The sequence below is a fragment of the Pangasianodon hypophthalmus genome, chromosome 29 (genome assembly GCF_027358585.1).
Source record: "Pangasianodon hypophthalmus isolate fPanHyp1 chromosome 29, fPanHyp1.pri, whole genome shotgun sequence".
Taxonomy (NCBI): Eukaryota; Metazoa; Chordata; class Actinopteri; order Siluriformes; family Pangasiidae; genus Pangasianodon; species Pangasianodon hypophthalmus.
Window position 1 is genome coordinate 2,730,340 of NC_069738.1, and position 13,376 is coordinate 2,743,715.

The 13,376-nt window shown below is 36.0% G+C and overlaps 1 protein-coding gene across 4 annotated transcripts in view; it reads left to right on the plus strand.

Annotated features, from left to right (window-relative positions):
* Positions 1–2,839: 2,839 nt before the first annotated feature.
* The window catches only part of LOC117596474 (uncharacterized), a 69,757-nt gene continuing 59,220 nt past the window's right edge, over positions 2,840–13,376 (plus strand). For all 4 annotated transcript variants that reach the window (XM_053231426.1, XM_053231423.1, XM_053231424.1 and 1 more), the window contains exons 1-4: positions 2,840–3,250; positions 5,412–5,831; positions 9,289–9,705; positions 11,391–11,807. In XM_053231426.1, coding sequence (XP_053087401.1) covers positions 2,955–3,250; positions 5,412–5,831; positions 9,289–9,705; positions 11,391–11,807 — 1,550 coding nt within the window. In that variant the 5' untranslated portion in view covers positions 2,840–2,954. The remainder of the gene's footprint in view (positions 3,251–5,411; positions 5,832–9,288; positions 9,706–11,390; positions 11,808–13,376) is intronic.

Genomic DNA, 13,376 nt, shown 5'->3' on the forward strand with positions numbered 1-13,376 from the left:
TTCTCACCATTTTTAGCTCTGCAAAAAAATGACATTTTAGCAAGCTTAAATGTCGAATTATGAAGTATTTCCTATTACAAGATTGCAAGAAAACAAATCTAAGATTATTAAACCTATTTCTAGACATTTTCTAGAAATAATCCTGTTCTACTGACAGATAATTTCGTTGTTTTTCAGCATTTATTTCTAGAAAGAAGCAACATGATCTGCCAACAGAATAAAAAAATTAAAGATTGAAATGATTGTGTTTATAAATAGGTTTAATAATCTAATATTTGGCTTTTGATAATCGTATAATAGGAAATACTATGTTAACGTGAATATATTTGACCCTTGCTAAGATGTCATTTTTTGCAGTGTGACAATTTTTAGTGTCGTCGAGTAAATATCTACATTTCCCCTCAGTATCAGGAATAAAACACATTAAACATTACATAAACATTACGACTGGCCAAGGATGAGTTTTTATTGTGTTTCAGTGTCACTAACACATGACCTGTGTACAACAGCTTCCTAATATTTTACTCAACAAGCAGAAGAAACTTTGGGGACTCGTCAACAGTTTTTAATACATCAGATACTTTTTAAAAACAACAACAGGAATTGTTCAGTACGTGTGTGTGTGTGTGTGTGTGTGTGTGTGTGTGTGGTGTTCTCTGTGTTGTGTACTGTAATAATGTGAGTCTTTCACTTTTTTCTCCAGCTTTGACTCTAAACAGGGAGAGAAAGAACAAGAAAAGAAATGGAGAACATTTAAACTGGATTTGTGTCTGCAAGCAGCTCTACACCAACCACAAAACATCCAGCAAACAGTGCAGAAAGTGATCCCTTATAATTCTGAAGAACAGAGTGATTTCCTGCTGGATCTGTGCTCACATGTGAAGCAGTATGAGAGTAACACAGGCAGAAGTGTCCTTCCAGCATTGCTGCCAGTTTACCAATCACTTCCTGCAGTCTGGTACATAAAGCTCTCAGAGAGAAAAGCCTCCCTCCTCCTAGAAGTGCTGAAACTCCAAACAGAGAAGAAACCAGTGGAGCTGAGAGACTGCTCAGATGAAGAGAGTGAAGTGAGGAATTTCCTTCAGTGTCTGCCCTACATCTCACACCTCTGGTTTAAAGAGTAAGTTTTTAGAGTTTTCTCAGACTTGCTTTAGTGCTCTGTGCTCCACAGCTGATAAAAGCCCTGTTTTTGTTTTGAAGTGAAATATTCCTGCAGATAAATATCACCATTTTTAGGATAAAATATCTGGTTCTGAAAAGGAACAAAATGAATTTGAGCTTAATCTTTTATGTTGTCAGTCCTGAAATGTTAACAATCAGTTCAAACCCTGACTTCATTCTATTTATTGTTAACTTGTTTCTTCTAATAAAATTTTGAAATCTAGAATTTTTTCTACTTGAATATAATGATTCCTGAAGTGTTGGGATACAGTGCACCTTGTTATAGTATGCAAAGAGGACAACGGGAATGCAAAAAGAAAAAATGTCCAAATCTATACATTCATTCATCGTTAGTAAGTAGGGGTGTAACAATATTTGATTTGTTTCATGATGCTGGATTCACGATTGGGCTCAATTCGATACTAAGAATATTTTGAACAAAATTTGAATGAAGAAAAATTATAACTGAAAATACTTTTTTGTTTTATTTCTGAAGCATAAACAATGCAAAACAGTGTGTATTTTTGTCTGTATAAAACTAAATGAATGAAAACTTGCTATAAACAGAGGTTTAATATTGTAAATAAAATGTACTACAGGTTCACTGTATCTTAAAAATAAATAAATAAATACATTCATAAATTCTCCCAAAAATGTGACTGAATAAATAAAGTTTCTTACGCGGGGAAATGATCGACTGAAACATAACGAGCTCCGTAGCAGAGCCTGAGGCGTCATTTTAACCGGAAATAGAGCTCCAAAGTCTATCTCCTGGTAATGGTGCAGACTCTCCAATGCAGGAGATGTTAATAATCTGAATGATGCACTCAGAAAATCAGCTTAAGTGCACGTGTAACCCGTGTCTCAATAACGTGTAACTTTGTCTGTGTAGATGTTGTAACTTTTGCACTCAAGTGACTCTGATTGCGGCTCACAGTGAATATTCTCACCATTTTTTAGGTCTGCTAAAAATTTTAGTAAGTTTAAATATCTTGAATATATTCAAGTTTTTGAAGTATTTCCTATTACTGAATTACAAGAAAACAAATCTAAGATTATTAAACCTAGTTTTAAGTAATTTTTTTCTAAATTTAAGCTTGAAATAATCCTGTTCTACTAACAGATAATTTTGCTCATTTTCAGCACTTTTTCTTACAAAGAAGCAACATGATCTGCCAACAGAATAAAAAAATTAAAGATTGAAATGATTGTGTTTATAAATAGGTTTAATAATCTGATATTTGGCTTTTGATAATCGTATAATAGGAAATACTATGTTAACGTGAACATATCTGACACTTGCTAAGATGTCATTTTTTCCCGTGTGACAATTGTTTAGTGTCGTCGAGTAAATATCTACATTTCCCCTCAGTATCAGGAATAAAACACATTAAACATTACATAAACATGACGACTGGCCAAGGATGAGTTTTTATTGTGTTTCAGTGTCACTAACACATGACCTGTGTACAACAGCTTCTCAATATTTTACTCAACAAGCAGAAGAAACTTTGGGGACTCGTCAACAGTTTTTAATACATCAGATACTTTTTAAAAACAACAACAGGAATTGTTCAGTACGTGTGTGTGTGTGTGTGTGTGTGTGTGTGTGTGTGTGTGGTGTTCTCTGTGTTGTGTACTGTAATAATGTGAGTCTTTCACTTTTCTCCAGCTTTGACTCTAAACAGGGAGAGAAAGAACAAGAAAAGAGATGGAGAACATTTAAACTGGATTTGTGTCTGCAAGCAGCTCTACACCAACCACAAAACATCCAGCAAATAGTGCAGAAAGTGATGACTTATAATTATGAAGAAGAGAGTGATTTCCTGCTGGATCTGTGCTCACATGTGAAGCAGTATGAGAGTAACACAGGCAGGAGAGTCCTTCCAGCATTGCTGCCAGTTTACCAGTCACTTCCTGCAGTCTGGTCCATAAAGCTCTCAGAGAGAAAAGCCTCCCTCCTCCTAGAAGTGCTGAAACTCCAAACAGAGAAGAAACCAGTGGAGCTGAGAGACTGCTCAGATGAAGAGAGTGAAGTGAGGAGTTTCCTTCAGTGTCTGCCCTACATCTCACAGCTCAGGTTTAAAGAGTAAGTTTTTACAGTTTTCTCAGACTTGCTTTAGTGCTCTGTGCTCCACAGCTGATAAAAGCCCTGTTTTTGTTTTGAAGTGAAATATTCCTGCAGATAAATATCACAATTTTTAGAATAAAATATCTGGTTCTGAAAAGGAACAAAATGATTTTGAGCTTAATCTTTTATGTTGTCAGTCCTGAAATGTTAACAATCAGTTCAAACCCTGACTTCATTCTATTTACTGTTAACTTGTTTCTTCTAATCCAATTTTTACATCTAGTTTGTTTCTACTGGACACTAATAATTCTGAAGTGTTGGGATACAGCGCAGCTTTTTATAGTATGCAAAGAGGACAAAGGGAATGCAAAAAAAAAAAAAATGGCCAAAGTTATACATTCATTCATCGTTAGTAAGAAGGGGTGTATACACTCCGGTCACGATTCAACTCGATTCTCAGAATATTTGGAACAAAATTAAAAAAAAAAAAAAGATAAATGAAAAAACTCCTTTTTTATTTCTGAATCATAAACAGTGCAAAACAGTGTGTATTTTTGTCTGTATAAAACTAAATAAATCAAAAATTGCTATAAACAGAGGTTTAATATTGTAAATAAAATGTACTACAGGATCACCATCTCTTAAAAATAAATAAATACATTTATAAATTCTCCCAAAAAAGACTGAATAAATAAAGTCTCTGACGCAGGGAAATGATGGACTGAAACATAACGAGCTCCGTAGCAGAGCCTGAGGTGTCATTTTAACCGGAAATAGAGCTCCAAAGTCTATCTCCTGGTAATGGTGCAGAGTCTCCATGAAAGAGTGTGATCATGTGACCAGCGTGCTCTCTATATAATTTAACTCTGAGCAGTGCAGATTAGGACCTCTGCTGTTCAAACAGTGTAAATGTATTAGATGTATAATTAATAGAAAGCTGATTTCCATGATGTGATTTGCACATTTCAGCGATGCACATCGTCACGTTTTAGCATCACGATGCATCGTTACACTCCTATGAGTAAGTTCTGTGTCCTGCTCTTCATATTACACGTTTATTTCAATGCCTGATATCGTCTCATCCATTTACCATCATATTAGTCTTTTATTTTTAAATCATCTCTTGTGTTTATCATCGATCATCTTCAGTAACTGCTTTATCCTGATCATATTACATCTGATAGCTTAAAAGACTATTTCCGTCTTCAGTCTGCATTTTCTATCCCTGATTTTTTCCACCTTAAAGACAAGTGCTTGTGTTTAAAAGCAGTGGTCTATACACTATTGAAAACCCGTCTCAGCCGCTTCTATCCAATAAAAATCTGCCAACTTCTGAAGTGTGAACTTCATGCAGGAGATGTTAATAATCTGAATGATGCACTCAGAAAATCAGCTTAAGTGCACGTGTAACCCGTGTCTCAGTACGTGTAACTTTGTCTGTATAGATGTTGTAACTTTTGCACTCAAGTGACTCTGATTGCGGCTCACAGTGAATATTCTCACCATTTTTAGCTCTGCAAAAAAATGACATTTTAGCGAGCTTAAATGTCGAATTATGAAGTATTTCCTATTACAAGATTGCAAGAAAACAAATCTAAGATCATTAAACCTATTTCTAGACATTTTCTAGAAATAATCATGTTCTACTGACGGATAATTTTGCTCATTTTCAGCACTTTTTCTTACAAAGAAGCAACATGATCTGCCAACAGAATAAAAAAAATTAAAGATTGAAATGATTGTGTTTATAAATAGGTTTAATAATCTGATATTTGGCTTTTGATAATCGTATAATAGGAAATACTATGTTAACGTGAATATATTTGACACTTGCTAAGATGTCATTTTTTGCAGTGTGACAATTTTTAGTGTCGTCGAGTAAATATCTACATTTCCCCTCAGTATCAGGAATAAAACACATTAAACATTACATAAACATGACGACTGGCCAAGGATGAGTTTTTATTGTGTTTCAGTGTCCCTAACACATGACCTGTGTACAACAGCTTCTCAATATTTTACTCAACAAGCAGAAGAAACTTTGGGGACTCGTCAACAGTTTTTAATACATCAGATACTTTTTAAAAACAACAACAGGAATTGTTCAGTACGTGCGTGTGTGTGTGTGTTCTCTATGTTGTGTACTGTAATAATGTGAGTCTTTCACTTTTTTCTCCAGCTTTGACTCTAAACAGGGAGAGAAAGAACAAGAAAAGAGATGGAGAACATTTAAACTGGATTTGTGTCTGCAAGCAGCTCTACACCAACCACAAAACTTCCAGCAGACGGTGCATAAAGTGATCCCTTATAATTATGAAGAACAGAGTGATTTCCTGCTGGATCTGTGCTCACATGTGAAGCAGTATGAGAGTAACACAGGCAGGAGAGTCCTTCCAGCATTGCTGCCAGTTTACCAGTCACTTCCTGCAGTCTGGTCCATTTCTCTCTCTTCAGAGAGAAAAGCCTCCCTCCTCCTAGAAGTGCTGAAACTCCAAACAGAGAAGAAACCAGTGGAGCTGAGAGACTGCTCAGATGAAGAGAGTGAAGTGAGGAGTTTCCTTCAGTGTCTGCCCTACATCTCACACCTCTGGTTTAAAGAGTAAGTTTTTACAGTTTTCTCAGATTTGCTTTAGTGCTCTGTGCTCCACAGCTGATAAAAGCCCTGTTTTTGTTTTGAAGTGAAATATTCCTGCAGATAAATATCACCATGTTTAGAATAAAATATCTGGTTCTGAAAAGGAACGAAATGATTTTGAGCTTAATCTTTTATGTTGTCAGTCCTGAAATGTTAACAATCAGTTCAAACCCTGACTTCATTCTACTTTCTGTTAACTTTTCTTCTCATCCAATTTTTAAATCTAGTTTTTTTTTTCCTACTTGAATCTGATAATTCCTGAAGTGTTGGGATACAGTGCAGCTTGTATAGTATGCAAAGTCGACAAAGCAAATGCAAAAAGAAAAAAAAATGGCCAAAGTTATACATTCATTCATCGTTAGTAAGTAGGGGTGTAACGATACACTCCGGTCATGAATCGATTCGATTCTCAGAATATTTTGAACAAAATTAAAAAACTATGAATGGAAAAAAACTCCTTTTTTATTTCTGAATCATAAACAATGCAAAATAATGTGCATTTTTGTCTGTATAAAACTAAATACAACCCCAAGTCAGAAAAAGTTGGGACAGTATGGAAAACACAAATAAAAAAAGAAAGTAGTGATTTCTAAATTTACTTTGACTTGTATTTCATTGCAGCCAATACAACAGCACATTATTTAATGTGTTCATGATTTTTATTGTTTTTTCTTCAAAAAAAACAAAATTCCTATTTTGGTTCTTGCAACACATTTCAAAAGAAGTTGGAACAGTAAAGCATTTACCACTTTGTAATGTTGCCATTCCTTTTCACAACACTTAAAAGACGTTTAGGGACTGAAGACACCAAGTGAAGAAATGTTTCAGTTGTAATTTTGTCCCATTCTTGCGGCAAACAAGTCTTAAGGTGGGCAACAGTACGGGGTCTTCGTTGTCGCATTTTGCGCTTCAAAATGCGCCACACATTCTCTATTGGAGACAGGTCGGGACTGCAGGCAGGCCAGTCAAGTACCTGTATCCTCTTCCTCCGCAGCCAGGACTGTGTAATGTGTGCAGAAAGTGGTTTTACATTATGTTGTTGAAATATGCATGGACGTCCCTGGAAAAGATGTCTTCTTGAAGGCAGCATATTGTGCTCCAAAACCTCTATGTACTTTTCAGCATTAATGGTGCCATCACAGAAGTGCAAGTTACCTTTACCAAGGGCACTGACACAACCCCATACCATGACAGACCCTGGTTTTTGGACTTGTTGCTGGTAACAGTCTGGATGATCATTTTCTTCTTTGGTCCGGAGCACACGGCATCCATTTCTCCCAAAAAATACCTGAAATACTGATTCATCCGACCACAGTACACGTTTCCACTGTGTGATGGTCCATCCCAGATGCCTCCGAGCCCAGAGAAGTCGACGGCGCTTCTGGACACTGTTAACATGGGGCTTCTTTTTGGCACAGTACAGTTTTAACTGGCATTTCTGGATGTAACTACGTATTGTGGTACTTGACAAAGGTTTGCAAAAGTAGTCCTGAGCCCATGTGGTGATATTGCTTATAGATGAATGACGATTCTTGATGCAGTGCCGCCTGAGGGATCGGAGAGCACGGTTGTTCAGCTTAGGTTTGCGCCCTTGTCCTTTACGCACTGAAATTCCTCCACATTCCTTGAATCTTTTAATTATGTTATGCGCTGTTGAAGGTGAAATAAGCAAATGTCTTCCTATCTTTCTTTGAGGAACATTGTTTTTAAACATTTCAATAATTTTCTCATGTATTTGTTGGCAAACTGGCGATCCTCGGCCCATCTTTGCTCCTAAAGGACTAGACCTTTCTTGGATGCTGCTTTTCTACCAAATCATAATTACAATCACCTGTTGACATCACCTGTTTCAAATCACGTCATTATTTAACCAATTTACCTGGTTATTAGCCCTAAATTGCTCCTGTCCCAACCTTTTTTGGAATGTGTTGCAGGTCTGAATGCCAGGAAAGGATGTATATTTACAAATGAAATTAAGTTGACCAGACAAAACATTTATTATTAATATTTTGTGTTCATATTGTCTGCAATGAAATACAAGTCAAAGTAAATTTAGAAATCACTACTTTCTTTTTTTATTTGTTTTCCATACTGTCCCAACTTTTCCTGATTTGGGGTTGTAAATCAAAAAATTGCTATAAACAGAGGTTTAATATTATAAATAAAATGTAGTACAGGTTCACTATATCTTAAAAATAAATAAATACATTTATAAATTCTAACAAAAAAGACTGAATAAATAAAGTCTCTGACGCGGGGAAATGATCGACTGAAACATAACGAGCTCCGTAGCAGAGCCTGAGGCGTCATTTTAACCGGAAATAGAGCTCCAAAGTCTATCTCCTGGTAATGGTGCAGACTCTCCAATGCAGGAGATGTTAATAATCTGAATGATGCACTCAGAAAATCAGCTTAAGTGCACGTGTAACCCGTGTCTCAGTACGTGTAACTTTGTCTGTGTAGATGTTGTAACTTTTGCACTCAAGTGACTCTGATTGCGGCTCACAGTGAATATTCTCACCATTTTTAGCTCTGCAAAAAAATGACATTTTAGCGAGCTTAAATGTCGAATTATGAAGTATTTCCTATTACAAGATTGCAAGAAAACAAATCTAAGATTATTAGACATTTTCTAGAAATAATCATGTTCTACTGACAGATAATTTCGTTGTTTTTCAGCATTTATTTCTAGAAAGAAGCAACATGATCTGCCAACAGAATAAAAAAATTAAAGATTGAAATGATTGTGTTTATAAAAAGGTTTAATAATCTAATATTTGGCTTTTGATAATCGTATAATAGGAAATACTATGTTAACGTGAATATATTTGACCCTTGCTAAGATGTCATTTTTTGCAGTGTGACAATTGTTTAGTGTCGTCGAGTAAATATCTACATTTCCCCTCAGTATCAAGAATAAAACACATTAAACATTACGACTGGCCAAGGATGAGTTTTTATTGTGTTTCAGTGTCCCTAACACATGACCTGTGTACAACAGCTTCTCAATACTTTACCCATTTACATTTACGGCATTTGGCAGACGCCCTTATCTAGAGCGACTTACAATTATCTCATTTATACAACTGAGCAGTTGAGGGTTAAGGGCCTTGCTCAGGGGCCCAGCAGTGGCAGCTTGGTGGTGCTGGGGTTTAAACTGACAACCTTCTGAGCAGAAGTCCAACGTCTTAACCACTGAGCTACCACTTCCCCAACTACCCAACAAGCCAACAAGCCAACAAGCAGAAGAAACTTTGGGGACTCGTCAACAGTTTTTAATACATCAGATACTTTTTAAAAACAACAACAGGAATTGTTCAGTACGTGTGTGTGTCTGTGTGTGTGTGTGTGTGTGTGTGTGTGTGTGGTGTTCTCTGTGTTGTGTACTGTAATAATGTGAGTCTTTCACTTTTTTCTCCAGCTTTGACTCTAAACAGGGAGACAAAGAACAAGAAAAGAGATGGAGAACATTTAAACTGGATTTGTGTCTGCAAGCAGCTCTACACCAACCACAAAACTTCCAGCAGACGGTGCATAAAGTGATCCCTTATAATTATGAAGAACAGAGTGATTTCCTGCTGGATCTGTGCTCACATGTGAAGCAGTATGAGAGTAACACAGGCAGGAGAGTCCTTCCAGCATTGCTGCCAGTTTACCAGTCACTTCCTGCAGTCTGGTACATAAATCTCTCAGAGAGAAAAGCCTCCCTCCTCCTAGAAGTGCTGAAACTCCAAACAGAGAAGAAACCAGTGGTGCTGAGAGACTGCTCAGATGAAGAGAGTGAAGTGAGGAGTTTCCTTCAGTGTCTGCCCTACATCTCACAGCTCTGGTTTAATGAGTAAGTTTTTAGAGTTTTCTCAGACTTGCTTTAGTGCTCTGTGCTCCACAGCTGATAAAAGCCGTTTTTGTTTTGAAGTGAAATATTCCTGCAGATAAATATCACCATGTTTAGAATAAAATATCTGGTTCTGAAAAGAAACAAAGTGATTTTGAGCTTAATCTTTTATGTTGTCAGTCCTGAAATGTTAACAATCAGTTCAAACTCTGACTTCATTCTATTTATTGTTAACTTGTTTCTTCTAATCCAATTTTTACATCTAGGTTTTTTCTACTTGAATCTGATAATTCCTGAAGTGTTGAGATACAGTGCACCTTGTTATAGTATGCAAAGTGGACAAAGCAAATGCAAAAAGAAAAAAAAAAAACAGCCAAATTTATACATTCATTCATTGTTAATAAGTAGGGGTGTAACGATACACTCCGGTCACGATTCGATTCGATTCACGATACTGTCTTCACATTTGGATTTGATTTGCTTCTCAGAATATTTTGAACAAAATTTGAATGATGAAAAATTATGACTGAAAAAAACTCCTTTTTTATTTCTGAATCATAAACAATGCAAAACAGTGTGTATTTTTGTCTGTATAAAACTAAATAAATCAAAAATTCTTACAAACAGAAGTTTAATGTACTACAGGTTCACTATAACTTAAAAATAAATAAATATATTTATAAATTCTCCAAAAAAAAAATTTGACTGTATAAATAAACTTTCTGACACGTGGAAATGATCGACTGAAACATAACGAGCTCCGTAGCAGCGCCTGAGGCGTCATTTTAACCGGAAATAGAGCTCCAAAGTCTATCTCCTGGTAATGGTGCAGACTCTCCAATGCAGGAGATGTTAATAATCTGAATGATGCACTCAGAAAATCAGCTTAAGTGCACGTGTAACCCGTGTCTCAGTACGTGTAACTTTGTCTGTGTAGATGTTGTAACTTTTGCACTCGAGTTACTCTGATTGCGGCTCACAGTGAATATTCTCACCATTTTTAGCTCTGCAAAAAAATGACATTTTAGCGAGCTTAAATGTCGAATTATGAAGTATTTCCTATTACAAGATTACAAGAAAACAAATCTAAGATTATTAAACCTATTTCTAGACATTTTCTAGAAATAATCATGTTCTACTGACAGATAATTTCGTTGTTTTTCAGCATTTATTTCTAGAAAGAAGCAACATGATCTGCCAACAGAATAAAAAAATTAAAGATTGAAATGATTATTAAACCTATTTATAAACACAGTCTGATATTTGGCTTTTGATAATCGTATAATAGGAAATACTATGTTAACGTGAACATATTTGACACTTGCTAAGATGTCATTTTTTCCCGTGTGACAATTGTTTAGTGTCGTCGAGTAAATATCTACATTTCCCCTCAGTATCAGGAATAAAACACACTAAACATAACATAAACATGACGACTGGCCAAGGATGAGTTTTTATTGTGTTTCAGTGTCACTAACACATGACCTGTGTACAACAGCTTCTCAATATTTTACTCAGCAAGCAGAAGAAACTTTGGGGACTCGTCAACAGTTTTTAATACTTCAGATACTTTTTAAAAACAACAACAGGAATTGTTCAGTACGTGCGTGTGTGTGTGTGTGTGTGTGTGTGTGTGGTGTTCTCTGTGTTGTGTACTGTAATAATGTGAGTCTTTCACTTTTCTCCAGCTTTGACTCTAAACAGGGAGAGAAAGAACAAGAAAAGAGATGGAGAACATTTAAACTGGATTTGTGTCTGCAAGCAGCTCTACACCAACCACAGAACTTCCAGCAAACAGTGCAGACAGTGATGACTTATAATTATGAAGAACAGAGTGATTTCCTGCTGGATCTGTACTCACATGTGAAGCAGTATGAGAGTAACACAGGCAGGAGTGTCCTTCCAGCATTGCTGCTAGTTTACCAGTCACTTCCTGCAGTCTGGTACATAAAGCTCTCAGAGAGAAAAGCCTCCCTCCTCCTAGAAGTGCTGAAACTCCAAACAGAGAAGAAACCAGTGGAGCTGAGAGACTGCTCAGATGAAGAGAGTGAAGTGAGGAGTTTCCTTCAGTGTCTGCCCTACATCTCACACCTCAGGTTTAAAGAGTAAGTTTTTAGAGTTTTCTCAGACTTGCTTTAGTGCTCTGTGCTCCACAGCTGATAAAAGCCCTGTTTTTGTTTTGAAGTGAAATATTCCTGCAGATAAATATCACTATGTTTCGAATAAAATATCTGGTTCTGAAAAGAAACAAAGTGATTTTGAGCTTAATCTTTTATGTTGTCAGTCCTGAAATGTGAACATATATTTTAAATCTATTTTTTTTCTACTTGAATCTGATAATTCCTGAAGTGTTGGGATACAGTGCACCTTATTATAGTATGCAAAGTGGACAAAGCAAATGCAAAAAGAAAAAAAAACCAGCCAAATTTATACATTCATTCATCGTTAGTAAGTAGGGGTGTAACGATACACTCCGGTCACGATTTCACTCAATTCGATTCTCAGAATATTTTGAACAAAATTTGAATGATGAATATTATGACTAAAAACACTCCTGTTTTATTGCTGAATCATAAACAATGCAAAACAGTGTGTATTTTTGTCTGTATAAAACTAAATAAATCAAAAATTGCTATAAACAGAGGTTTAATATTGTAAATAAAATGTACTACAGGTTCATTGTATCTTAAAAATAAATAAATACATTTCTAAATTCTCCCACAAAAGACTGAATAAATAAAGTCTCTGACGCGGGGAAATGATGGACTGAAACATAACGAGCTCCGTAGCAGAGCCTGAGGCGTCATTTTAACCGGAAATAGAGCTCCAAAGTCTATCTCCTGGTAATGGTGCAGAGTCTCCATGAAAGAGTGTGATCATGTGACCAGCGTGCTCTCTATATAATTTAACTCTGAGTTGTGCAGATTAGGACCTCTGCTGTTCAAACAGTGTAAATGTATTAGATGTATAATTAATAGAAAGCTGATTTCCATGATGTGATTTGCACATTTCAGCGATGCACATCGTCACGTTTTAGCATCACGATGCATCGTTACACTCCTATGAGTAAGTTCTGTGTCCTGCTCTTCATAATACACGTTTATTTCAATGCCTGATATCGTCTCATCCATTTACCATCATATTAGTCTTTTATTTTTAAATCATCTCTTGTGTTTATCATCGATCATCTTCAGTAACTGCTTTATCATGATCATATTACATCTGATAGCTTAAAAGACTATTTCCGTCTTCAGTCTGCATTTTCTATCCCTGTTTTTTTTCCACCTTAAAGACAAGTGCTTGTGTTTAAAAGCAGTGGTCTATACACTATTGAAAACCCGTCTCAGCCGCTTCTATTCAATAAAAATCTGCCAATTCTGAAGTGTGAACTTCATGCAGGAGATGTTAATAATCTGAATGAATCACTCAGAAAATCAGCTTAAGTGCACGTGTAACCTGCGTCTCAATACGTGTAACTTTGTCTGTGTAGATGTTGTAACTTTTGCACTTAAAGGGGAAGTTCATCTGTTTTCACATTTGAGGAGTTCTAAATATTTATTCAGTGATTTCTAGTCACCTCAGACAGTTTTTAATATTTTTATCTATTTTTTTATATAAACAGATGAATTTGCAACTCTAAGTGCAGTAACTGAGTTGTCGATATCAATTTCCTC